The 26,905-nt window shown below is 38.4% G+C and overlaps 1 protein-coding gene across 1 annotated transcript; it reads right to left on the bottom strand.

The window, feature by feature from the left end:
- Positions 1–4,538: 4,538 nt before the first annotated feature.
- LOC149822753 (kinase superfamily with octicosapeptide/Phox/Bem1p domain-containing protein) lies at positions 4,539–13,336 on the bottom strand. The gene is made up of 9 exons (XM_089980031.1): positions 13,004–13,336; positions 9,237–12,796; positions 9,063–9,143; positions 6,170–6,322; positions 5,847–6,010; positions 5,613–5,757; positions 5,310–5,432; positions 5,123–5,210; positions 4,539–5,028 (listed from the first exon to the last, which is right to left on the bottom strand). The coding sequence occupies exons 2-9, from the start codon at positions 12,558–12,560 to the stop codon at positions 4,856–4,858; spliced, it is 4,251 nt and encodes a 1,416-aa protein (XP_089836157.1). The 5' UTR covers positions 12,561–12,796; positions 13,004–13,336; the 3' UTR covers positions 4,539–4,855.
- Positions 13,337–26,905: the final 13,569 nt, after the last annotated feature.

Below are 26,905 nucleotides of genomic sequence, written 5' to 3' on the forward strand. Positions count from 1 at the left end.
TCTTGTAATTCAAAGTTCAGACCTTCAATATACTTGGAGACTAACTTTTCCTCACTTTCACGGATGTCGTTTCGTGCAACAAAATCATGAAAATATTCAGTGTATTGATCCACTGATCCGGTTTCTTGTTTCAGACTCTGATATTTGTGATATAATTCATAATGATAGTTTAATGGCAGAAATTGAGCTCTAAGCTTCTGCTCCACGTGCTCTCAAGGCTCAATTGGGGCACGACCCTGATGTCTGCTCGTTTGCTTGAGTTGTCACCACCAGGCTGCAGCTCGACCCTTCAATTTGAGGGATATCAATCTCACACGACGATCTTCTGGGACTTCCTTGAACTCTAGGATTTCACAAACTTCGTTGATCCAATCTAAGAACTCTTCAAGAGTTCTCGTTCCCTTGAATTCTAAAATTTTGAAACCGAGACCAGAATTTCAATATGATCTCCTCGGTTGGAAGTTATCTCTTCTTTCCTGGCTGTGACGATTTGACTCAAAGTCATCGTCAGAATCAAAAGATTAGGTCTCGCGTGTTCCTCAAGAACTGCGTGGACTTTGCTCCACTCGTCGTTCTTGTGTTCTCACGCTTTCGACTAGTTGATGAGTTAATTCTTTAATTTGACGCGTAGCTTCGGCAAGTTGCCTTTGAAAATCTTAAACTTTGTATTGTTGGTCACGTTCATCTCTACCTCTATTAAGGTCATTTTGACCACGACTGCTCATTTGACCCGCCATGGTGAATGGTACCTAAAAATAAAATTGACTTCTCCCCACACTGAGAATTGTGTCAAATTGAGAAATCTGACAACCCTTGCTCTGATACCAAAAATGATAGGGGATATGGTACGGGTTTGATCCACAATCTGAGATCCAAACGGATCTCAAAGCGCGAAGGCTTTACCAAACTGGAAGAGTCTGGATCGGACTCAAGGGGATTCTATTCTGAGATATTAACTCAACACACAACAGTGGGAAAAGGATTTCCCCATAGATGTGGATAGTTGAGACACCTCGATCTCAAAACAGATGAAACAGGTCTGTTCGGAATGGTCCAGACAAAACAGGATGGCCTTCTGTTTCTAACCGAACAGACGGTCTAACTTGAGGGAAAGTTTTGAACCCTCAAACGGCCAAATTTTTTGAAACTTAAAATACAAAAGTTATTTGTGTATATGTTATCTTTCTAAAGAGCCAAAAATCAGAATTTTTGGTTTATTACACGAAAATGTATCACTAACACACGTTGGTCTGTTTTTTTCTAAAACAGGCTAGCAGAAAATGAGTTTGGGCCTTTTACATGTGAGAAACAAACTCGGTTTGGTCCATCTAAACAAACGAATCTTGAAAAGTGTTCAACACAAAGTTTATGCAAAAATCTCTTACCTTTCAAATGAAATAAAGTTTGAAAATTTTGGGTCAGTCTGTAAAATGTTATCCTTAAACTACGTGAGACTATCATTCTACAAACTCTAAACAGAATAACGTTTTAGGAATTTTATAAGTTAGGAACAGACTTATTTTTGACATATTAAATGGCCAATTTCAAGAAATTTTCAACACAAAGTCAATCACTCAAGATGTTAACGTTCCATACCAATTAACAGATTTTTAAATTGAGTCAAAATTGATCGAGATATGACTAAAACACCCAAGTGCTCTCAGAAACATAAGATGCAGTTCAGATGTCAGAACAGTCAACAGGTAATAGAGATTAACAGCCAATTTAAGTGATCAAAACAGCATATTCAGAAAATGTGGTAAACAGAAGAAATGTAGAGCAGTCAGTTAGCTTTTCAACAAGCTATAGCTCATGAAATTTTGTTCATCCAAATGAGAGAACTGACTGAAATACGAAACCCTTTTAGGGGCTCTAGTCACTCAATTCCGTGAAGGACAATCCCAAAACTATGAAAACGAAATTTGCTCTTAACATCCAGCTGCATACGATTAAAAAAAATCACACGAATGCTAATCAATAACACAAACTATTTCTCATACAAGAAATCAAACCACTTTCCATCTTTTAAAATCAGATTCGAAATCATCAATGGTAACACAATGGCTAATGACCCAATAATAAGTAAAGTTCAAATTGTAATTCATGTAATAAACAATTCATAAGTTCAGAAACTCAGAGATGTTCATAAGAGTTCAAACATAAACTGGAAGTAAATCAACAACAAGGGGGCAGTAGACAAATCTGGAATAATGATTTTGATGTCTCCGACTATTTTCAGCAAGGCGGACTCCGATTGAGTGAAGTTCCTTGAGATATTACAGCCACAAACCAACAAGTCACCTTCCCTACGATTTCAGTTGTGTAATGACAAGCACATTCGCAACAACATGTGATAAACACACGTCCTCCACTACCAGCATGAGTGAAACTATAGATCATTGATGTTCCACGCTCTTCTCTTTCTTGAAACTCCTTTCTCTTTGAACAAACCAGCACACACAACTACTCCACTTCCATGTTTCTTTTTCCTTTCAAGAAATTAATCAAAAACTTCTGGTGGACCCCCTCCCATAGGGATTTTTAAGAACTTAAGGGAGACCCTCATCATGAAGGGGGGTCTCTTCAAGATTGCCACTCCTCTCCACCACTTAGAGGACATCATTTAAAAAATGATAATCATTACACTCCAATAGCCAACTTGACTTTCTACGGTCAACTAAATTCAAATGAAGGTTATTGTTGTCCAACCAAGGTGGCGCCAATTAGGGTAAAGATTTTTTTGCTCCAAAAACCCTTCACGATATTGGGTTTTTAAAATTGAAAAAGAAAAAAGAAAACTACCCTGAGTACCCCATACACCCTCTAGTACCGCAAAACAATCCTACAGGGCACTAGAACTATTCGGATCCGTAGAATCCGGCACCTAAAAAAGTAAAAATAAAATAAAAATTACATAAAATAAGGATTGATAACAAAATGTGATTCCATGAAGAGTGTAATGGAATCAAGCGAAGGATCAAGGCGAGCATCGACTAAACTGTGGATCCACTAAGACAAGGGATGTCTTGCAAGTGGGTGGATCGCCTCGGGTAGCGATGCCCGGATCGGGTCTGAAGAGTTGGATTGGGATCCAACTCCGCTTCTAAATTTTGAACCTCCGGATGCTCTGCATCAAAAACACTATATTTGCTTGGCACTATTATTCCAGCGAACAATTTCTGTGTGAGCCCGGGATCTACCGAGACCTCTAACATTCCATAATATGATTTGCATCTCTGCATTCTGAGGAGAAAACGACTATCTGGTCCAAAGATGCCTCACCTGGATTCTTTAAATAGAAATTCCTAACCAACTCTCATAGTTCACACAAAACTACGTGTACTCTCTCTCTCTCTCTCTCTCTCTCTCTCTCTCTCTCTCTCTCTCTCTCTCTCTCTCTCTCTCTTATTCCTAGCATTTTTTTATAGATCATCTAAAACTTTTAACTAATTAAAATGGATGAAATACTTTAAAATTGAGATCCAATAAAATTATTATGTAATACTCAAGATTAAGGACTTGCAAGTTATTGTATGTCTCATTGTACTCATTGTTGCCGATCTGCGTATAATTCTTCTCACTAATTGGCCTCTTTTATTCATCCTTTACGTGAAATTTGTTTCTCAGAACTTATTGATTTAGAAGTCACAAGGCAAAAAGAAATGATATAATTTATCATAAATGCTTTGAGAATTTTTCATTTTTTAAATTCTTATCTGAACTTCCTCCTAGGAAAGAAAATGAAGCTAAATGATACTTAGAATGGGATCCAAGCAAAATATGTATATGAAATTTCACTTCTTTTTCTTTCTATTCAACTTAATGTCAACTTCCTTTCTGGTTTTTTTTTGCTAGGTCAAGGAAACACTTGGAGGCCTCCCATGGATAAAAGCCTTGAGGTCGCCCATGCCCACCAGGAAGTATACTCAGCTTTGACCTTGCAGCAAGAGATGCTCCTCATGACATCCCATCAACTTCATGACTTTCACAAGTTGCCGCTACCAGATGAGGGAAACCTTTAAGTCATGCTTATTTTTCATTGAAGACTCTTTTCTACTCTAAATACTCTTTAAATCACAAGCAATGCAACCAAAAATTTAAGAGATGGTCAACACTTGACTTCTAAAGGCTTCATAAAATCTTCATGATTCCCCCCATCAATTTTAGTGTCACAGTTTAGCTGGACATCTATCAAAAGATAAATGGCACAAGGAGTGGCTGGGATTGAAAGCTCAAAATGTAATCTCACTGCTCACCATACATCTAGCCATGGTTTAAATTGCTCAAATACTTTTAAAACATTATTGTTATTTTGAATAGTATGTTTCTAATCTAGTAATAAGTAGAAGCAAGAAGTACTTGTTATTTCCTTACAACGGGCACAAGTACTGTCTTTGAACTCTCCACATCAAAATTTGTTCGATGTTAATTAAAAAAAAAGCAATCTTAAAACGGTTCATGAAAAAAAACGTTTTACAGAACTATTTGCTCTGAAATTTAAATAGTATGCAACCCATAATGCCTCGTACAAACTTCAGTTTACAGACAACCAATAATCAATTAATATGTTCCAGACAATACAGTAACAAATAGCCACTCGGGTGGATGTATCTCATAATGATCTCAGTTGCTTTTATGGTGCAAACCACACATAATAAACAATCAATAGCTATCGCTTGACAAACTGTATTTACTGTGTATAAACCCCACATAGTTGACAACAACATAAGCAAGAAGGCTGCATAGCAATGAGCAAATGCAGCCATTCATGTGTGACTTTACATAACCAGCCATCCATTCATACTGGCTGCATATAGATAGAAGGCAACCACGCATTGTTTCTGTGTCTGTTGATTTACCGGCCTAAACCCCCTGGCTTTTCGGACATCATGCGCAGACGTTTAGCAATGTCTGTGAACGAAGGCCGAGCAGAAGGATCTGGGGCCCAACACTGTTCCATTAGTTTTCTCCATTCAGGGTCGCAGAAGCTTGGCACAGGCGGCCTTAGCGTGTTATTTACAATACCACCTGCAAATGATTGCAGATAAAAGGCTCATACCACCATTGTAGTAAAACACAAACGAACATGAAAGAACTTTTGGTCCATGACTTCTAAGCATACCAATAATTGAACCATAGTGCATGTTGGCATAAGGCTCCTCGCCCGTTAGAATTTCCCACATAACAATGCCAAAAGAGAATACATCAACCTGCCAAGACGAAACACAGTTACCAGCCTCATTACAACTTTTTCTACATCATACTGAGGAAGTGCAAAATGGACAGAGAAGAGAAAAGGAACAGAGTACCTTTTCGGAGACCTTACTGCTGCTTCCGTTCAATAGTTCTGGGGCCATCCATGGAAGGGTGCCCCTCACACCGCCAGAAACTAATGTATTGCGTTTTATTTTTGACAAACCAAAGTCACCAACCTATGCATAAACAATGCTAATACTTTCAATGATATTAACAACCAATTGTCTATCAAAGGTTGATTGTTCTATTGAAATACTTCTGCTCCTTAGGACAGACCAAAAGCAAAAAGTATAGAACAAAAAGCTAGAAAGAATGAACTGAAATGGCACTCCTCATGGAGAACCAGGGAACACTACCTTGCAAACGGGATGATGAGGATCCCTCATGTTGACCAGCAAGTTATCACACTTGAGGTCAAAATGAACAATATTTTTGGAATGCAAATATTCCATACCAAAAGCTGCTTCCATAGCAATCATGAGCTTTTTACGGCGATCAAGCCTTGAAATAAAATCCAAGTAAAACATTCAGTAGCATAATTCCAACAGGAAATGTATGGGACAACAAATGCAAGTGCAAACTAGATTCACCTGTCTTTGCGTTGTAAAACATGCCTAAGAGAACCATTCACCATGAACTCTGTTACTGTGGCCAATGTTCCCCCAGGCCCATCTTTCACGACTCCATAAAATGCCACAACATTAGGATGGTGGAGCTTTGAAAGAATCGCTGCTTCTCTCCAGAAGTCATGGGTCTGAACATGACCCCATCAGTTGCAATTAGGTTGAAGAATAAAATCCCACAAACACACACACAAACACACACATGCCGATCTACCCATACCACCCCCCCCACACACACACACAGATGCTTGCATGCACGCTCACACACACCGCACACACATGACACTGACCAGGCGTTCTTGCTCAGATGATCTCCCAGCAAAACAGCTCTTCTTAATTCGTTTAATGGCAACATCAGTGCCCCTCCATTTTCCATGATAAACAGTGCCAAATGTGCCAGATCCCAGTTCCCTCAGCTCTTCAAGGTCGGAGTTCTTTATAATCTGTTCATCAATAGTAAATTAATAATTCTCCTTAACATCTGACACAAAAAAGTAACTTATGAAAACAAAATAGTGCATATAAATAAAGAAAACCCAATAACGACAAAAAGAAGAAACAGAGTATAGTTCCAGAAAAAACATGCCCCAAGAACCCGATTTCAATTGAACCAATTTATGCTAAGCTCAGCATCCAGCAATTTGCATCCTAATGTTAATAGTATATCTGAGACAAGTTGTTCGTGAAAATCAAATAGTATGGTAGCATGATGATAGCAGTCCAATCATAGGACTAGAACAAAATCCCCATCTGAACATGTCATTTTTCCATCTTTGGCCACACCTGCATGCCTTCTGATATCATCAACAAGATAATACCACCTATCAAGTGGTGCTGATTAGAATGCTGTGTCAGGTTGGTTCAAACTTCAAAGACTGAAACAAACCCTTGCTGGCCTATGTGAAGATGATGTCCCTATGGTCAATGCTTCTATGTTTCCCCTTTCTGAGTAAAGCTGGATGTCACACTCCTTTTGATCCTTTCTGTGGAGACATGATAGTGTGAATATAAACATTTGTAAATATCATTCAAGAGCATGTACGGAGATGCACAAAGACATCTTTCCTTCTGTGAAACCTATCCTCCAGTTTATGGATGAAAAGATCAAAAAGGTCGGTAGACAAAATTAATTTTACCAAAACCTTAGCTGGCACATCATGTCATATGAGCACAACTTTGAAGAAGAAAGATCTCAGTTTTGATTTCTGTTGTGTATCAGTATATGGTATAAAAGTGACCTAGCCTAAGGCATTCTGTGGATGGCATTTTTTGTTTGAAGCCGGTTTGTTGAAAACCTTATTTTCTAGAACTCAGCTCTCTGGAAGTCGCTTTTACTTGGCACTCCCTTTTGAAAGCTGTCTGTGAACTCTGTTTTCAGCAGAACAGTATATTTGGAATACAATGGAATCTCTTATTATGGCATGTGGACTATTGGACATTGCAAATATGCAGACACTGACATGCACAAAGAGGTGAATTTTTTTAGCAAAAAAGTGAGATCCAATAGTGCAATGTTCCCCCAGGCCCACCCTTTTCAACTTTAAATCATGATGAACTATAGTAGTGCCTCAAAGAACACAAAAAGCACCTAGTGGGAACTTCAGGTATCTCATCATATCCAATCTGACCAATTAACTGAAGAATGGAATAGATATAATGAACAAATAGCAAATTTCCCCTAAAACAGATGTTGTAAAATTGTAATTATCATATTTAAAAAATTAACAAATAAAAATCATGAGAAAAGAAGCAACCTGAATCATAAAATAAATATAGAAAATATGTTTTTTCACAAAGGAAAAGAGTTAGTAACATTAGCAAAAAAACTATAACGCCTTTCTTTAATGGACCAACAGAACATGGTTATGCTTGTATGTAAGAAGTAAACTGAACACCAAATCAATAATAAAAATAACAATTCATAGAAGCCTACTTGTACAAACTACAAAGATGAAGAGGGAGGCCCATCGACATTATTGCAGACTTGTGAATAAACATCAGCAAGCAAATGATTAACTAAACTAGAAGAAACCTTGATAGATTTTTGGGAGAAAAGGAAAGCGGCCATTCACTTTGAATCCTCCTGAGTCATTTTTTGCCTTAATTCTTTTCTATGGAAATCTCCAACATCTCTTCCTATTTTCTTCATCACTTAATCACACACTTAAAACCCAGGAAAGTGAAAAAGATTTCTAAATATCTTTAAAATCAAACATCCATAAGCTAATACTCAGCAGGACAAGCTCTCTCTCTCTCTCTCTCTCTCTCTCTCTCTCTCTCTCTCTCTCTCTCTCTCTCTCTCTCTCTCTCTCTCTCTCTCTCTCTCTAGCTCTCTCTCTCTCTCTCTCTCTCTTTCATATTTGTAGAAAGATTCTTCACATGATAAGATGCTCACTAAAAGGAAAATATATAGAAACCCTGATGATACCATTGTAAGATCTGGAAAAGTTTGCCTCATTCTCTGATTCCTTTTTAAGTTGTCAAATATTATGGGGTTTGGCACCTATTATGACCGTTTCACATTCAAAATATGATATTTTCCACAGGATGATTATAGCTTTTCAATTAAATTTTTCAAAGATTTCCAAGTTTTTTCAATCATTAAGAATTTTGTGGAATACGATTAAGCTTAGATATCTTGAAAATTTATGAAATTCCAAAGTAAAGAAGGCTGTGAACACAAAGAGAGAATCACTAAGAATTTTGTAGGATATATTAAAGCTTAGTTAACTTGAAAATTCATGAAATTCCAAAGTAAAGATGGTGGAGAAAACAATGAAGAAAGAGAGATAAACACGCTCAGATTTCTAATGATAAAAGGATCTTTCTCCCTGCTCCTTTCATTCTTGCATTATTTTTAATAATCTTTAAATTTTATCTATGTGAAATGTTAAGCAATGAAGAAAATTAATGGATATTCTCAAGGGCAAAACCTGCATTTCTGTACAAAAAAGCAATTGCAGCTTCAACTTTTTCAGTATTTTTTTTTGTGACAGAGAACCATAAGCAATAGCAGCTTCTAAGATAATTAATCACCTTGAGTTACAACAAGAAGCATCAAGAAAAGTACCATAAACAAGTGACTCTTCAATTTATGTAAGTTATTTCAATATAAAAAAGCAGACAATGATAAAGGCTTTTACAAACAGCTGATTGGGAAAGAATAAGTGTAAGCCATCTTGCCTGCAAATCAGGTATGTCGAAATCATCCAGAGCAGGGTCAAAGACAGGCCCACCGACATTCTTCTTCTCCAACTTCCCAACCTGGAAGCCACAATAGGTCAATCCACCTCTCTAATAATACAAACAATATATTTGGGAATTGCCGCCCAAAAAAACATTCCGGAGAGAGGATACCTCATATTCTGATTCTGGAATTGGTAAGATCTCATTCTCTGTCATATTTAAATAAGAAATAACATCTTCCACCTTTGCAGATTCACTGTTCTTGTCCATCACAGATGTAAGAGCAACTGGGGAAGGATGGAACTCCGGAATCAAACTGGTGGTATCATCCCTCAGAATAACAGGTGAGCCCTTCTGGATTCTCCCATCAAGATCTTGAATATGGTGGACTAATTGATGCTCAGGAGGAAAATAGTAAGCTGTGAAGTTCCCCTCGGTATCTGTCATTGGCACTGGTGGATAACTTAAAATATTTTTATCAAGAAGTGACATATCCTTCCTAATAAATTCATCCTGTGCCAGATTTCTGAAAAATGACCACCGCTGGGGTTCATGGTTCTGCATGTTCAAGCTCAGTCCAGCTTCATCATTGTGCAGTGGATTTAATACTGATGGTCGTTCTTCTGACGCTTTGAAGAATAAATTAGAGAGAAGTTCTGGAGAAATCATGTCAATATTTTTAATATCACCTTTCATGTCTTTTGAAAAATCAAGAGGATATTGCATTTGAGAACTGACTTCAGCAGACCCCACTTCATATGCAAATGCAGCCCCAGATTCAATATCTATAACATGAGATCCATGAACCTCTTCTTTGACAGGTGATTGCTCTTTAGGCTGAACAATCTCTGAGGCTTCCAGATTATATGATGGAGAGGATGGACCCTTTTTCTCTTTCGGCTCCGGTAGCTGATCTTTAAGCTTATGCATTCCAGCTTTGCCTTCCTTGGAGATCTTATTGTTATCACCCGACACCGCTTCTAGCAAACCACTTTTAACAGTATCTTGGTGAACCTGCTCTTTGCCCACAAGGTCATTTTCACTGCTGACACCCACTATCAAATGTTTCAACTGGGATTCCTCAACATTGCTTACCTTTGAGCTGCTCTCATCAGCTCTTTCTTTGGTCTGACCAGGTGCTAATCGTACGATGGGCTTTAAACGAGATTCCTCACGGTCATGTATCTTGAGGCCTGGGGCCTCAACAATATGTGGCACATTGGAAGCCTCCAACCTTTCTTGTTTGTCAGACAAGTTTGTCTTTTGAATGATTGCCTCAGCAAGATCCTTATGTTCTTGAAACTGCAAGACTCCATCATCAATAGTAGGGATCACATATGAAGGAGATGGCTTGGCCTGTGAAGCTAATATATACCCCTGCACCAGACCATCATCTGATTCCGTGATAGGCCCCGGCTGCTGCAATCCCTGATGCTTAAAAGTCATCAGGATATGAGAATTGATGGAATCATTTGATTTTGAAAGTCTGTTCAGTGAATCTATTTGCTCACGAGAAATCCTCTCAGAACGAAAGGATCGCTTGGGAAGCATAGGCTGCTCAAAGTAGCCATAATCTTCATTATCGACATTGGGGGGAATTACCCCTTCTGCTTGGATAAAATGATCATCTTTAATACTATCATTGTTAGTTTCATGAGACTGACCAACATGGACTGAATCAGATAGCTGAGGATCAGAACCAGTCTTCGGTAGTTCGACAAAGAATTTTGGAGACACAGAATTGGTGCCTCCTTCACGAGCAGATGTTGTAGACACAGTTTCATGAGATGGTTGATAGATTGAAACCGGAAAGCCTCCTAAGTTATTTTTTATATGAGGATCAACATGCTCAGCATCACACTTTTGTAATAGAGTAACATCACTTTGCTGATTCCAATGGCCAAAGTCATCCCTCGGATCCCTAACATGCATACTAGCATATTCCTGCTGAGCTGCAACAGATGCACCTTGCATTTTCATATCTTTCCCCTTGATTTGTGGTTCTTGTATTCTCAAGCTAGCATCAGGTGTTGCAGCAGGAACTTGAACTCTTGGAAGAAGCAATCCTTGAGATGGTTTAATTGGCAGACTTTCTTCAAAGCGTGCATGGTAGTTTTGACTATATTCATGTGGTGAAGCTGAGGGTACAGGCTTCATACTTTCTGCATGGTGGCTGCTCTCAAGAGGATGATCACCAAAGACTGGTTGAAGCTCACCAACCCCATAATGAGGTGCACTTCCATGATAAAATTGTGCATCGTTGTCATGTCGAATAGACACACCATACTGATTGTGCTGGGAAGATGTTGCAGCATTTGCGGCAAGCGGAACACTTACAGAAGGCATGGATTGTGTTGATGCAGGCAGAAGCATGTCAGTCAAGGAAGAAGTAGTAGCAGCAATGGACTGTGTTCCAACTCTGACGCTCTCCTCGTCACCCCCAGCATTGAGACTGATCAGTTGATCCAAATGAGTGCCTGATGCAGAAGTTAACCCATGATCAATTGAGTTCTTTCTGGTTTCAGCTTCAGCCAGTCCATTAACGGCAATTACATATCGATAATCAGACTCAAACTCGGGGCACACATCGCCATTAGCATCTACCAAGTCACTCTGGGAGAAAAGGAAAATCCTATGTTTATGAGAGCCTTCAAGCCCACATGCACCATCCCATTCCTCCATCATATTCTGAAGATCCTCGTCACAGGTGACAGACACAAGGGCATCAAGATCCTCACCAGGAAGTTGATATTTGATCAAACAGACTTGATCATGAACAGTCACCATTTTCTGCATGAATTCCTGAAACGAAATATCCTTTCTGATCTTGATGATCCGTGTCTCGCCTCCAACATACCTCAGTTTTCCGTCGCTAGGCCTTGGTAAAATTCTACCCCCACAGCTGCACAGAAGCTTCAACTTCCCTGACAATGAGTTATCAGAAGCACTTGAAGAGCCATAACCATGATCACCAACGCCAGAAGGGATCTCCATACGAATGGAATGACCGACCCGACCGCGACTACTGCCCTCTAGTAGAGAATTATACGGCACATTTTCCGCCGATTCAACGTATCCTTTGCTATCAACCCCAGTATAGCCCTTGTTCCCTACCTCCTTACCGCGCACCGAAGCCTCAGACCCACTTTCAGATCCCACACGGGGTATCCCAAGCACAGTCTTGAGGTCTTCATAAGTGGTGGGGGAATTGCTACTGCCAGCCACACTGGTTTCAACATGGCGATTCGACTCAGACGGCGCAAAGGGTTTCCGGAACGCCCTGCGCTCCTGTATGAATTCCAGCGCGAATTCCTCTCCCGTCTGAATCGAGAAATTCACCGGCCTTCCCGCGCCCGGTAAGGCGAACTCAGGCGGCCTTGGATTCGAATTAACCATCCGAGGGGCCGCCTCCTCGCCCCTCCTATCCATGGCTTCGCAGCCAGTCTGAAAGAAACTACTCGGTTTCTCGCTCGTCCCTTCGAACCACCTCTCCATTTCTCAAACCAACCAACCCCAAATCTAAACGATCCATCTCCCCTAAGCACAGCATGCACGCAACCAACCCATCAAACAGCCAAATCCCCCACACAACCCCCCTAAAAACCTCCGGTTGCTACCAAAGACACCAGATTTTGCAACAAAGTAAACAAAGATCATCACACGAAATTCTCAATTCTCAATTCTCAATTCTCAATTCTCAATTCTCAATTATCAATTATCAAAACCTTTACCTGAATCAACACCACCAACAAAGAAAGAAAGGAAAGAAATAAGCAGAAATATTATATGACCATCAAAACAATAAGGCAATAACATGGACAATCCAATCAAAGCAAAAAAGTTGGAACCAACCAAAAATCAAGAAAAGGGTGACAAATCTATCGATTCTTTCACTGATAATAGTGATTTCTTAGATCGGATTGAAGATGGTGACTCACCCTTTTGAAGGGAGGAGGACTCTGAGCACTGATGATGGATTGGAGTAGCAGTTTTTTGAGTTGAAGAAAGGGGATCGATTGAAGAGAGGATGATTGGTACAAGAGTCGACTGGCAGAAGCAGCACCAACAACACCAAAATTAAGTTTCTGTGGATTTCCAAATCCAGCCTGACTGTAAGAAGCTTAAGCAAGAAACCCTTTTGCTGCTGCCTTTTTTTTCTTGAAACCCAAGTTTGAACAGCCGGTTGTGTTGTGTAATCTCTTGGGTCCCTTTACCCAGCCTGCTCTTTGTCTCAACCTTTCCTTTTCGTCAAGACAAAGAAAACGCCTACTCTGCCTCGTAAATTACCACCAATCCTTAGTTGGTATGCTTTGCTTTGTCCATTGTGATTCCCATACTTGCTGTTGCATGGCACAATTCGACTCCCAAGTTCAATTTAAAAAAAAAAAAAAACGACAAGAGGACACGGAATTTTTTTATTTTTACTGTACTATTTTTTGATATTTCAAAGTTACAAATATATTTTTTTATGAAAATAAAAGACAAATTTTCAAATACCTAGCAAACGTTTCGCCCTAATCAGTCTAAACGACAAATGTTTCAAATTCTCAACAAAGTTTTTAATTAAGTTAATCAAATGACCCAATCATAAACCAATATTGGGTTGTTCTTGGGTTAACCTAACTCATACCCAGAAGTTACCATTTTACTCGTAAAATAAAACGTGCAAAACTGTCAACTGAATGTATTTAGCAAAATATTATGAAGCATATTGTTGATTATTTTTTGAAAAACAATTATATATTTAGCAACCCAATAATTACTCGACCCACTATAATGCAATTGGGTCTGTTTGGTTCCTCAATAGTTGATCTGATAAATATTTAAACACAAATAAATGCATTTTTTATTTGACCCAAAAACCGATGTGGTTATATTGAGTTGACAAAAGTTTTACTAATTCAATAATCAATATCAATTTTCATTTAGATGTGACAACTTAATCTACTTAAAATCTTATATAAATTTGGAAAAAGTGGTAGCTGCCTAACACTTTTTTAGTCTATCACCAGTCTATTAACAGTAAATAAGGGTTTTGGGTATTTTTTTCAAATCTGACCTTCCATAACACTTGTTGGATCATGTTTTTTGATAAAAACATGACTTTTTAAGCCTTGACTATTTTTAAAAATTGTAGACCACTGATTTTTAAATCTTTTAAAAATCTAACTATTTGTCATAATTAAAAGATTCAAGAGACTATTCTTATAAAATTAAGCATGTAGATCACATCTGTATGATTAGATTTTAATAGGTCGAGTAATTGCTGGATTGATTTATTTATCACAATCTAAATATATAATTATTTTTTGCAAAATAATTAACAACAAGCTTTATGAATTTGGTTAACCCCACAAAAACCCAACATTAATTTATGATTGGGCCATTTGATTAACCCAAGTAAAAACTTTGATGAGCATTTGTAAAGTCAGAATCTTTTGGTATACAGATGAATTAGGTAGAAAAGTTTGGGGGGTTATTTGAAAATTTTTCAAAATAAAACCTTCAAACCATAAAAAAAAAAAATCAAATTACACTAAAACATTGTCCATATGTGACAGTGTTCGTGTCTGACTGTGTCCGCTGGTGTCATTGGGGACATACCAGCTTCCCTGTGACATATGCGTTACTAAAGTTTGAACATTTTTACAAGAATAGTACATTAGAATACGGCTTTTTAGTCTTTAACAATCAATACAAACCATTGTTACGGATAGTTTAATATTTAAAAGTTTATTTTTTATTAGATATTATTAAAAGGTAATAAAAATTCATTAAGGAAAGCTGAGATAATAACATACATGACAGCATCCTTGTCAGTGTCCAATCGTGTCGCCAGGGAAAACATAGCTAAAATAGTGTCCCTGTGACAGCTCCTTGTTCTGAATTTGGCTGTGATACTCTTGCAATACTTTATTTATTTATTTTTTTGAAAGGCAAACTGGGGTTAGGCATACCAGTGTTAGGCATACCAGTGTTGTGAGAGGCGTGCGCCTCAGTACTTGAACCGTATGCCTCACAGGCGAGGTGCACGCTCAAGGTACTGAGGCGTAGTACCTGAAGCGTCGGTACCTCCTCCGATCTATGGCTAAAACCGAAAACAATTACACAATGAGCAGAGGAGGATATTCCGACGAGATTTACGGTGGAATTTCTTCTCTTCGTGGCCTGAAATTGGATTTACTCGCCGGGAAAAAAGCAAAAGCTTTCAGCGAGTTTAACGGACTGAGTTCTTCCGACCGTTGTCGTAACCTCCATAGAGTCACAGACCCGTCGAGAAGCAGAGTTGATACCCTCTGACGAGGTTTCCGGCGAGGGGCGAGGGGACTTCTTCTCTCTGCGACCGGAATTGAGACCTACTCTCTTGATCATGAAGCTTACGCTTCAACGCCTCAAGGCTTACGCCTCGCTTCATAACATGTTCAACGCCTCGCGTCGCCTCATCGCATTTAACAACCTTGAGGCAGACCTCTATAAGAACAACAACCGCCCCCATGTGGCAGAGGGATTCGATCCTGGGCCTTTAGCACATGGGATAATACCACTTCTATGGGAACTCTTGATTACTTTTTGTATAGAAAAGATGGCTCATATATTACTTTTTTTTAATTTGCATCTTTATATTTTGGGTTTCAACTATGATATAAAACTCCAGTTGGTTAGGGCAAATTAGGAGTGAGCATCAGGCGGCCCAGCTCATCAATGACGGGCCAGGTCAAAGGCCTAGTTCGGGCCTGTCCGTTGGAAAAAATACCCATCCACAGCTCGCCAGTTAAGCCCGTGGGCCTAATCGGGTTGGGTTGCACCGGGATGAGCCTATTATATTATATACAATATATTATAAATTATATTATATATAATGTAATATATTATATATTGTGTTATATAATTTATTACATATATTATTTTATATATAATGTAATGGACAGTGCCCAGCCGCAGGCATGGCCGAGCCAAAAGCCTGGTTCGGGCTGAGCATAAGCCTAATTTATAGGCAAAAGCTTGGCCGGTGGCGGCCTGCCCGGCAAATGAAAAAAAATAATAATAATAATAAAAAAAAAAACAAGTAGCATGCAGCCCACCCCTTCGTCCTATGTTCAAATCCCACCGGGTGTTCGGTGTTTTGAACCGGTAGTCTTTGCAAGGGCTTGGGTATCGGTGACTCCAGTCTGGGTTTACCTCGCAAGGTGGGCGAGCCCATTAAGGGATCCAGTTCTAAGCGATGGTCCCTAGTCATGAAAAAAAAAAAACAATCAGCATCAAACAGCATTGTTTTGCTAGTCCACTTTAACAGAGTTTACCACTACAATACGGGCATTTAAATTAGGGTTCGATCTTAGTGGGTTCCTCATCATCAAAACTATGTTATAAAAAAAGTTGGTAGAAGAATTATTCAAGAAAGTGTGTATGGGAGGTCTACTATATATTGATGGGTGCAACCATGAGTGGCTGTTACTATAGAGACGTGGGTTCAAGAATTCAGTCTGTCCTTCTCTATCACTCTCTTGTGTGAGACTTCACTAACTTGTCCTTTTTGAACGTTTTTAATTGTTTAGTGCAATGGTAACGTGGTTGAGCTGTCATCTTGGGGACACAAATTAGGGTTTCGAGGGTCAGCACTTAATCATTCATCATAAAGCCTTATCCCAATTACTTGGGTTCTTTACGAGTCTTCTTTCTTCATTCCTGTCTATCTATTGCGTGACTCCTCGTCACCCCCCTGACAAATCTGATATGTAACTCTCTGTAATTTGATTAATAATATCTGTTATTTTTCGGACCCAAGGAGTTTGGCGTAGTAGGATGGGGGGGGGCCTAGACCGTTTGACTGAAAGTCTAGGTTTCGAAATCTCATAGGTGTCACCTGACTGCGAAGCTTGCGACTCCCTCGGGTCCAAGGGGTAAGCCCTTAGAGTTTTAAGCCGACATGGACAAGGTTCCTAGGACAGCAGGCTGAGGCAGCATGGCTAGATCTCTGCGTCTGGAGCAGTTTCTTCAAGTAATATATATATACTTTTGTCGTGAAACCATGGTATGAGAAAATCACAAAAATGTCTTTCATTCAAAAAAAAGGAAAACAACGGTTAAAAAAAATGACAAAAATGACATACATCCAGAAAGTTGAGGATGATGTTGACTCTTTAAAGTCTAAACAGCGAAACAAACCTAAAGCGCTCTCTTTTTTTTCTATTTAAACTTTTCATCGTCATCTTCTTCATTCTCCGTGAAACATTGTAAAACCTTTTGTCTCTCTAGAAAGAAGAAATTAAGAGAAGCAAAGAGTCGGCGATCCAATGGTGAACATCATCATCTTTCTGCTAGCAGTGGTCGGAATGTTGCCCTCGTCCAGCAAGCAACCGACCGCACCAGACTCCGATCCTAAGTGATGCCGACACACATGAGAATACAAGCCCCTGCGGCGGCCCCTCCTCCACCTTCGAGGGACACCTACAACAGAACCTTCCTCCAGTACACCTACAACGGAGTCTTTCAAAGTACAATGTGTCTACTCCCTACGTCGGCAATACTTTTTTATCAGGGTCATGCCTTCCCGGCCACCCTGACGTTGCTCAACATGGGTGTCGGGAATGGCAAATTCCTCTCCGACTTCCCCATCATGGACCTCAAGACTGTCATCGGGACGGCTGACGAATACAGCCTGATCATGGCGAAGATCGTGCTTAAGGGGGCAGTGTTCGGCATCGCGATTTACAAAAATCACGTAGCGCAAAAAAAATGGCAAATCGTAAAATCGAGTAGCGATTTATGAAAATCGTGTAGCGAAAAAAAATAAATGGCAAATCGTGTAGCAAAAAAAACGGCAAATTGCTAAATCGAGTAGCGATTTATGAAAATCACGTAGTGAAAAAAAATAAAAAATCTCTAAATCGAGTAGCGATTTACGAAAATCGCGTAGCAAAAAAAACAGAAAATTGCGAGCAAGGGTGTTACAAAAACCTCGAGCAAGAAACAACCGAAGAAAATATATGAGTGTCACGATCAAACAAAACACTTTATTTATCTTTTTCGACAGTTACAAGAGGGAAAGAAAAGAAAGAATTTATACAAGGCCAAAAAAATTTTTTGTTTTGGGGGGCGCTACCCCCCCCCCCCCCCCGCACAGCGGGACCTGCGCTGGGGGGAGTCTCCGGACCCCCTCCTGTAAGGGTAAAAACTCTGAATCAGGTTCAACAACTCATCAAGTTGAACCATGCTACAATCAGTGCGCGGGTCAGTCGGTGCTTGATGGAGCAGTGTAGGATCGTCTGCTGGATGTGCACAAAAGCAAAAGGAGAAAGAAGAGAGAGAGAGAGGGTTGATGTTCATGGCCTTCTTCATGGGGGATTCATTTCTCTGATAATCCTGCAGTGCAGGGACTGAGTATTAAATAACCATCTTCAGGGTACTTAAGTCTTTGCAACCATTCATTTTCTAGAATCATCGTTTTATGGCACCCATGGAAGAAAGGATACTTAAGTCTTTGCAACCGCACCGGACTTCGATGCTAACTGATGCTGACAAACATGGGGTACGAGCCGCACGTGCTTACATAAGTGACGCTCATTGAGACTCTCGAACACGAGATGTAGCTAACGTCCGTCTTCGAGGGGGGGGGGAACATATAACCTGCTTCCCAAATATGAAGGCAATGGTGATAGTGATGAGGCAGCTTAGTTGGGGAACATAATTAGGTGATCCTACGAATCACCAATCTTTGGTGTTTTGGCATCTTGACGGTCCATTGCAATACAAATAACAGGGCTGTTTGACACGACATCATTTGTTGCCCCTTTAGCTGTCCTGTCATTGATCCCTTGAACGGATGGTGAACGTCCAAGGCACAAAGATTGGTAATTTGCCATATTATTGGATCTGTTTTTGTTGTATTGATGAAGGAAAGTTTTCAAATACCCCCAAACTTTTCAGTCTAATTAGTTTCAAAGCTTGCAAATGCCTAACAAAGTTTTTCATGAACCTGATTTTCTGGTATGATATCGGGCCCAGAATCGGGTCTAATCAAGTCCACTATAAGAAAAGCCAGATCCGGACCTGATAAGAACTAAATGAACCAAACCCGGACCTGATAAGAAGTAAATGAAGTAAAATAATATTTTTACCATTTTTACATTAAAATTTTGCAGGTCTTACTCGGAACTCGGGTTGGGCCCAATCTGGTACAAAATTTCACTAACTATACTTTGATGCATGTATTAATCAGGCCTTCGGATCCGGGCATAAATCTTAATTGGGTCTTCTTATTTATCACCATACCTGGACCTTATAGGGTTTGGTCCGGGTCAGATCCAATAAACCCAACCCCTTGACACCCCGACTGGCATACCCATCCCATATGAGGAGGTCTAGTTTTCATGAAACTTTTTTTTTTATTTAACACAAGAGTGATGAGTTGTGACTTTTCTCTCTCTCTCTCTCTCTCTCTCTCTCTCTCTCTCTCTCTCTCTCTCTTTCTTTCTCTCTCTCTTATTGTAGATCCCATTGGACCCGGTGCCAGCATCTTAATTAAATCAAATATTGGTTTGATTCCACCTGGGTCTAAACCAAACCCACACGACTATTTGGGTTGATTGGCTTGCTGCAATTTATATTTACCTATATATAAGTTTTTCTGTGACTTGTTAGCATCAAATTAGTAGTTATTATTTTATTTTTTGTTTAAGAGGTCAAGAGGTCAAGAGTTCAAAGAGTTCACGTGCCATTGTAGTTAATAAAAATAAATTTACATTAAATACATTTTGTTGACAACCTTGTGCATCTGCGGTCAAGTACTTTTAGAATAGGTGTAAGCTACTAATTTTATTTAACAAGTTATAAGAATAAAATGATAACTTCATGAGTTAGTGTTAATCCAAGAATAATCTGATGTCAGTTTATGATTGGGATAATTTGATTAAACAATAAAAAAACTTTGGTGGGTATTTGCAAACTCTTAAACATTTGGTGTGCAAATGAATTAGACCAAAAAACTTGGTGTGAATGAGTATGAATGGTTATGAGGAGTTTTTTGGTCTCCTCATTCTACTTTGCTTCATGAAACCTTAATGTCTATGGAGTTCTAGTCCTAGATCGAGTTTGAGTTCAAGTTCGAGTTCGGGTTTGAGTTCGAGTTCGAGATTCTTAGCTTGGCTAGTTATCCTTGATCGTGTGATTACTCGCGATAACTTAGGCAGGAGGGGTTTTAACATTGGCTATTATGTGTTGCTTATGTGGGGGCTGATGCTAAACCTACTTCCCCATCTTCTATGGTTCTATCCCTTTTTTCCAAGATGTTTTTGAGTGTTCTTACCATCCGGCAGCCTCTTTTGCAAGGGACCTAATTATGCACCCTAAATTCAGGTGGCACAAATGTGTCAAAGGGTTGGGCTTGGTTAGGACATAAGTAGAACCAAACCCAAACTTGATTTGAGATGATGGTATCGGGTCTAAACTCAAGTCCAATTGAACCCATCATGAGTGAAACCATGCTCGAACCCTATAACAATTACATGAACCAAACTAGGACCATAACCAATAAAATAATATTTTTAGCATTTTTTATATTAAAAAATTATAGATCTTAGTCAAAACGCGGGTTGGACCCGGGTTTGGTATGAAATTTCATAAACCATACTTGGCTTCATATATTAATTGAACCCTTCGAGTGACCCAGATTCTAATGGGACCTTATAATTTATCACCAAACCCTGATCCTATAGTGTTTGTTTCTCTTGGGTTTAGGACACCTCATTTTCACTATTTCTGATAGGAAAAGATCATGCGATGACAATTTGACTTCTCAAAAAAAAAAATACATTGACACACCCAAACAGTACAATATCATTTGAATATTTTAATAGTTTCTCCCCAAAGCAGCTGTCCTATTGGTCTTAGGGTGTGGTTTTTTTCGGTTATAAATTCAAAAAAAAAATCAATAAATATTAATTATGTTTTAATAACTATATATTTTTCATATTAAACTTTATTTTTATTAAAAATAAAATTTCATGCCTCGTGTCTTATTTTTATTTTTTATCGTTATTAATCTTTTTAGATATCGTATGAGGCTGTATCTCTATCTTTAGTGACAGAGATTACGTACTTTGAACTTATACATGCGGTTTCTCTTATACAGGAGATTTTTCTTTTTCAACTCTCCTTTTTCTTTAAGATGGTGGAATCATAATGGGTCAACAAAGTGATCCACGTTTTTTTGTTTGTTTATCCAAATAAGCAAGATAGGGTTAGGCACACCCTATCACCAATACAATGGTCAGGATACGTAAGAACCTGTAAATCTTGGGGACCATATCCGCTACAAACACTTGTACGTGTGTGGGCAACCGAGGATCCAGTGGGCCCATACCCGCAGCCCGGCTTGGCCGTATATATATATATATATATATATATATATATATATATATATATATATATATATATATATATATATATAGAGAGAGAGAGAGAGAGAGAGAGAGAGAGAGAGAGAGAGAGAGTATGGGTGGGTGCTAAACCCATTTGGTGCTTGGGTGTTTTGAGCTTTTTCATTTTATTTTTAAATTTTATGTGTACAGAAATTATTTATGTACTTGATTTTATAGGGATCAGCTCTTAAAGCATTTGATTCAAATAGATGGGTAGGTTTTTATAAAGTTATAAAAATCAATGGTTCAAAATCTTTGTAAAATTTTTAAGCTTCAAACACCATTTTTTCATCAAAAAAACGTGATATAGATGGGTAGGTTTTTATAAAGTTATAAACATCAATGGTCCAAAATCTTTGTAAATTTTTTAAGCTCCAAACACCATTTTTTCATCGAAAAAACATGATCCAGGTGTGAATTCTTAGTAAATCGACCATGCCCAACACATTTATAGGGCCGAAACCGCATAAAAAGTACCAGAGAAGCTGAAAAACCCATTTAACATGTGGTTTAAAACGGAATGGGTTTTAGCATGGACCCATCTCTCTCTCTCTCTCTCTCTCTCTCTCTCTCTCTCTATATATATATATATATATATATATATATATATATATATATATATATATATATATATATATATATATATATATATATATATATATATATATATATATATATATATATATACCCGACCCCATCACTGGCCGAATCTTACCCGATGTTTTTTTTTTGAAAATCTAACCTTAATAATGTGCTATGCATGATCAATTCACTAAAAATCAACTATTGAATCATGCATTTTTTTTATAAATATTGGTTTTTGGAGCCTTGAAAGTTTTAAAAAATTATAGACCATTGATTTTGAAACCTTATAAAAAAACTATTCATGCATCTGAATCAAATGATCCAAAGTCCCGTTTTCTATAAAAACAAAACACACCCGTAAGGTTAGAATTTCAAAAAAACACAATTTTTTGAAAAAAAACCCATCTGGTACAGGTCAGGCATGGATGAAATAGGGTAGCTTCCCATTATATATATATATATAGATAGATAGATAGTATAATAGGTCCAAAACGATTAGTTCCAACCGGTTGGCTGTGGGCTTGAGATTTTTTCAATGGGAGCAAGGTCGTTGTCAACCCCTACTTGTATGTAGGGGTGTCAAGGGGTTGTGTTTACCCGGACCCGATCCTAACCAAACCCTAGAGGGTTTGGGTATGGCGATAAATAATAAGGCCCAATTAAGAACTGGGTCCGGACCCGAAGGTCAGATTAATACATGAACTTGGGTATAGTTTGTGAAATTTTATACTAGACTTGGACCGGACCCAAGTTTTGATTAAGACCTGCAATTTTTCAATGTAAAAATGATAAAAAATACAATTTTACCGGGTATGGTTCAGGTCTGGTTCATGTAAAAAGTTTCGATTAATAGGCGTGTTTTGATAAAGCTTCAAAAATCAATAACCTGCAATGTCCGATACTTTTCCAAGTAATAAAATCATGTTTTGGTCGAAAAGACAAGTTTCAAAAGTCGATGCTCACTATTTTTTTTTTTTTCGACAAAGAAGGCTAGGGTTAGTCCGATCAGTTATACAACCATACCATTTTGGGTTCGAACTTGCAACGTCCCAACACAAGGTGACGTGCACTAACTACTCCTGCCAGACAATCGGAGCCCGTTTGTCGATGCCCACTATTTTGGATATACTTGATCTATCTCTGAGGCCCCATTGGATCAAAAGATTCAAAACGACTTGCAGTATGGATATCCAAATGCATTTGTGCCTGCAAACTATATTTTGACAAACATTTTTTGCCGCATAATTACAACTCTTGTGTTTGGGATCTCCTCAAGGGAAAATCTCGCGATATTTGTTAAAATTTTGTTTTCTTTGAAAAAAATCCTAGGAGAATATTGGTATATTTAAATTTCAAAAATATACAAAAAATATATAAAACAGAATGAAAAACATTAATGATACAAAAACTTATAAAAACGTTAATGTTGCAATTTATATCATGATACATTCCAAATAACCGATATCTTTGGGTTATGAAAATATCATGCTCCTAGTCAATTGAACTCAGATTTGGATACTGAATCTGGATCCGATTAGCATAAAAACAGATAATTGGATACATATTTGTATCACATTGGATTTGTATATCCATCACTTTCAAATTTGGATATTTACATTTTTAACATATATTTATCATGAAAACCACGGAATTTTTTATTTTTAAGTGTGTTTTATTTATATTTTTTTTATAACAATTATTTTTTATATTTTTTAATTTATTTTTTATTGTCAAGATTTTGTCAAAAAATGCAAGATTTATGAAAATTTTCAAAATCTCACGAGATTTTTACTGCTGATATTTTGTTGTTTTAAACTTTTGTCATTATGGGCACACACAATGTTATCCGTATAGATTTATAAAAATCTCACACGGCAATTTCTTGAGAGATTTTTAAACTGTGAAAATATCACGATATATACATTTTTAGCATATATTTATCGTGAAAACCCCCAAAAAATTTTAAATGTGTTTTATTTATAGTTTCTTATAACAATTATTATTTTTTATATTTTTTAATTTATTTTTTATTGTCGAGATTTTGTCAAAAATCCGAGAGATTTATGAAAATTTTCAAAATCTCTCGAGTTTTTTACTGCCAATATTTTATTGTTTTAAACTTTTGTCACTATGATCACACACAATGTTATCAGTATTGGTGTGTATCGGCACAATGTTGCAAGTCTGAATCGGTATTTTCCAATACAGCTGAATCGGTGGCCAAACGATTCAGGGCCCATACCGATACTGACAACATTGGTCACACAATGTCTAAGTGAACAAATTCCCTTTCAGGGAATGCATGCATCTCATTGGAAGCTAAAGCAACACTGGAGGGGCCGGATCCACGGATCCCATAGACTGATCCCTTGTGCGGCCATACCCAATCACATGACAGTTCCATAGGCCCCATAGCAACATAATGCAGACCCCACTAAAAAAGAAACCATACCCAGATTCGATAAGAACTACATTAACCAGACCCGGTAAAATATTTTTTATCATTTTTACATTGAAAAATTATTGGTCTTAGTCAGAACTCGGATCGGGCCCGAGTCTGGTATAAAATTTCATGAACTATACCCGGATCCATGTATCAATCAGATCTTCAGGTCTGAACCCGGGTCTTGTTATTTATCACCATACCCGAACCCTATAGGGTTTGGTACGAGTTGGGTCCGGGTAACCCAGACCCATTGACGCTCCTAATTCAATGGGGTCGGTCTTCAAGTTGAAGGATGTCACATGTTCAATACCCAGGGTGTGCACCCCTTGCCCCAAGGTTGAAGCCAATGAGAAACTATAACCCAGTGTGCAGTGGTGAAATGCTCCTAGAGTTTAAATTGTGGATACTGACAGGACCGAGAAACAAGCCTAGCCACTTGTGGCTCAGCTTATGCTCGGCTAGTAAAGATATCATTCAAACTCGTAAAATAAGCTCGGCAAGTTAATACGAACAATATGTGCTAGGCTCAGCTTGACTCATATAAGCTCATTAGATAATAACAAATATATTTTAGATATATTTTACATGTTTTTTTTTTTGAAATCCTGTTTCTTTCAACTCTAAAACCACACATTTTTCCTATAAACTAGTCAACTCAAACTCAGTTTGTTTAACTCGGACTGATTATGAGCTCGAAATCGGTTTGGTTTGCCACAAGAATGAGCCAAGCCTGAACATTTCAAGCTGGTCTCACTCAGCTTGTTTACCAACCCTAGATACTGAAACAGGGCCATGGTCAAGATGGTACCTCCTAGCCCATAATGAGATGCTTGAATCATAATGGTGGTTTCTTCTCATTATCAAACTAAAAAAAATGACGTGCACGCTTGCATGATTTTTTATTCAGTGTTAGTCAAGTGAATATATTAGTTAAAAGAGGTCGGGGTAGGCCTAGGAAGACATGGATGGAGGTGATAGGAAATGATATGAATGCTTTGAACCTCACCGAGGACATGGCATTGGATAGAAATGATTGGAGGAGAAGGATTCATGTGGAAGACCCAGAATGATTTTTTTTTTTGGTTCATATCGCCGACCCCAATTGTTTTGGGATGAAGGCGTAGTTGTTGTTGTTGTTGTTGTTAGTCAAGTGAGACTTCTCAAGCTGATCAAGCCTTGACTGGATCAACTTAGGGAGCCTTTGACATGAAGACACTCTTGGCTCAAGATATTAGCCATACAGAAACAGGAGATGAATTGGATTCAATGGTGTTGTAAGAATTCTCTAAAATATAATTCTGAGCTATGATAAGAAGCAAGTTCAATATGTTTTAGTTATTGCAAGACTGAACAAAATCAAATTAGAAGGGCATAATATCAGAGTATTTGGAGGTATGCATTTTTTTAGCTCTTTGAAATAACAACTCCAAAAAACAAAATTGATGGTTCAGTTTTGGATAATCATAAGGCTTTAATTAAAGACTGCTTTCAATTATGACAACACCAAAAAGAGATGGGCTATGAAGGGTACTGGTATAGCAATAAGAGAGAGATAGAGGTCTCTGCCTGCGGTACTTACCGTCACTAGCAGCATAAAACTTCAAGTGCTTACCCCTCGCTTCCATAGAGTCGTCACTCTTCGCTTCCATAGAGTCGTCACTCTTCGCTTGTGCAAGGGGGTGATACTCATAGGATTTGAACCTAAACCACCTGCCAAGGGCCTAGGTCCCATTGCATTAAGCCGAACCCTCTGAGGCAGTGGCGTAGCTAGGATTCAAGTGAGGGGGGGGGGGGACAGGGGTGTAACAAAAAAAAAATGTGTGATAGTCGGGGGTTCGAGGGCAGCGCCCTTGATTTTTTTTTGTTTGAGATAAAATAAAAAATGGCTACAATTATTAATAAAAACCTATTTCATATGGATGAATCAAACTATTTGCTCCAGTCAGGGCTGGGCTAGGACTGGGCTGGGCTTAAAAAATGGATAAAAATCTATTTCATATGGAATCAGGGTTGGGCTAGGACTCGGCTTTTAAAAAATATATTTTTTTTAACTATTTCGGGACTGGGCTACAGCCCAGTCCTGCCCCCCCTCCCCCCGCTACGCCTTTGCTCTGAGGCTTTGTCTTTGGAGAACTTGCTTTTTAGCATTTTTTGAAAACAAATCACTGTGCCCAAGGGTATGTTTGATTGCTTGTTTTAGGGTTGGGCGAAATGAACAAAAAGAACAGAACAAAACATTGGTTTTGTTCGTTTCGTAACAATTGTTTCAAGTCCAACATGTACTCAGTTGCTATGTTTCAAATGCATGTTGTTTGATGACGATGTGCGAACAACTTGGACAGTCATGGATACTGGGTCAAATTACTTCGTTTTGAATTGTATGACCCAAT

The sequence above is a fragment of the Nuphar pumila genome, chromosome 11 (genome assembly GCF_984573655.1).
Source record: "Nuphar pumila chromosome 11, dmNupPumi1.hap1.1, whole genome shotgun sequence".
Taxonomy (NCBI): Eukaryota; Viridiplantae; Streptophyta; class Magnoliopsida; order Nymphaeales; family Nymphaeaceae; genus Nuphar; species Nuphar pumila.

Bases quoted from the DNA above. Each gene is read 5' to 3' on its own strand.
- LOC149822753 (XM_089980031.1), bottom strand. From the start codon at position 12,560: ATGGAGAGGTGGTTCGAAGGGACGAGCGAGAAACCGAGTAGTTTCTTT. The intron at 6,323-9,062 runs GCAAGATGGCTT...ATTGATGAACAG, and splicing joins TCGACATACCTGATTTGCAG to ATTATAAAGAACTCCGACCT. The intron at 5,758-5,846 runs GTGAATCTAGTT...TTTTATTTCAAG, and splicing joins GTTTTACAACGCAAAGACAG to GCTTGATCGCCGTAAAAAGC.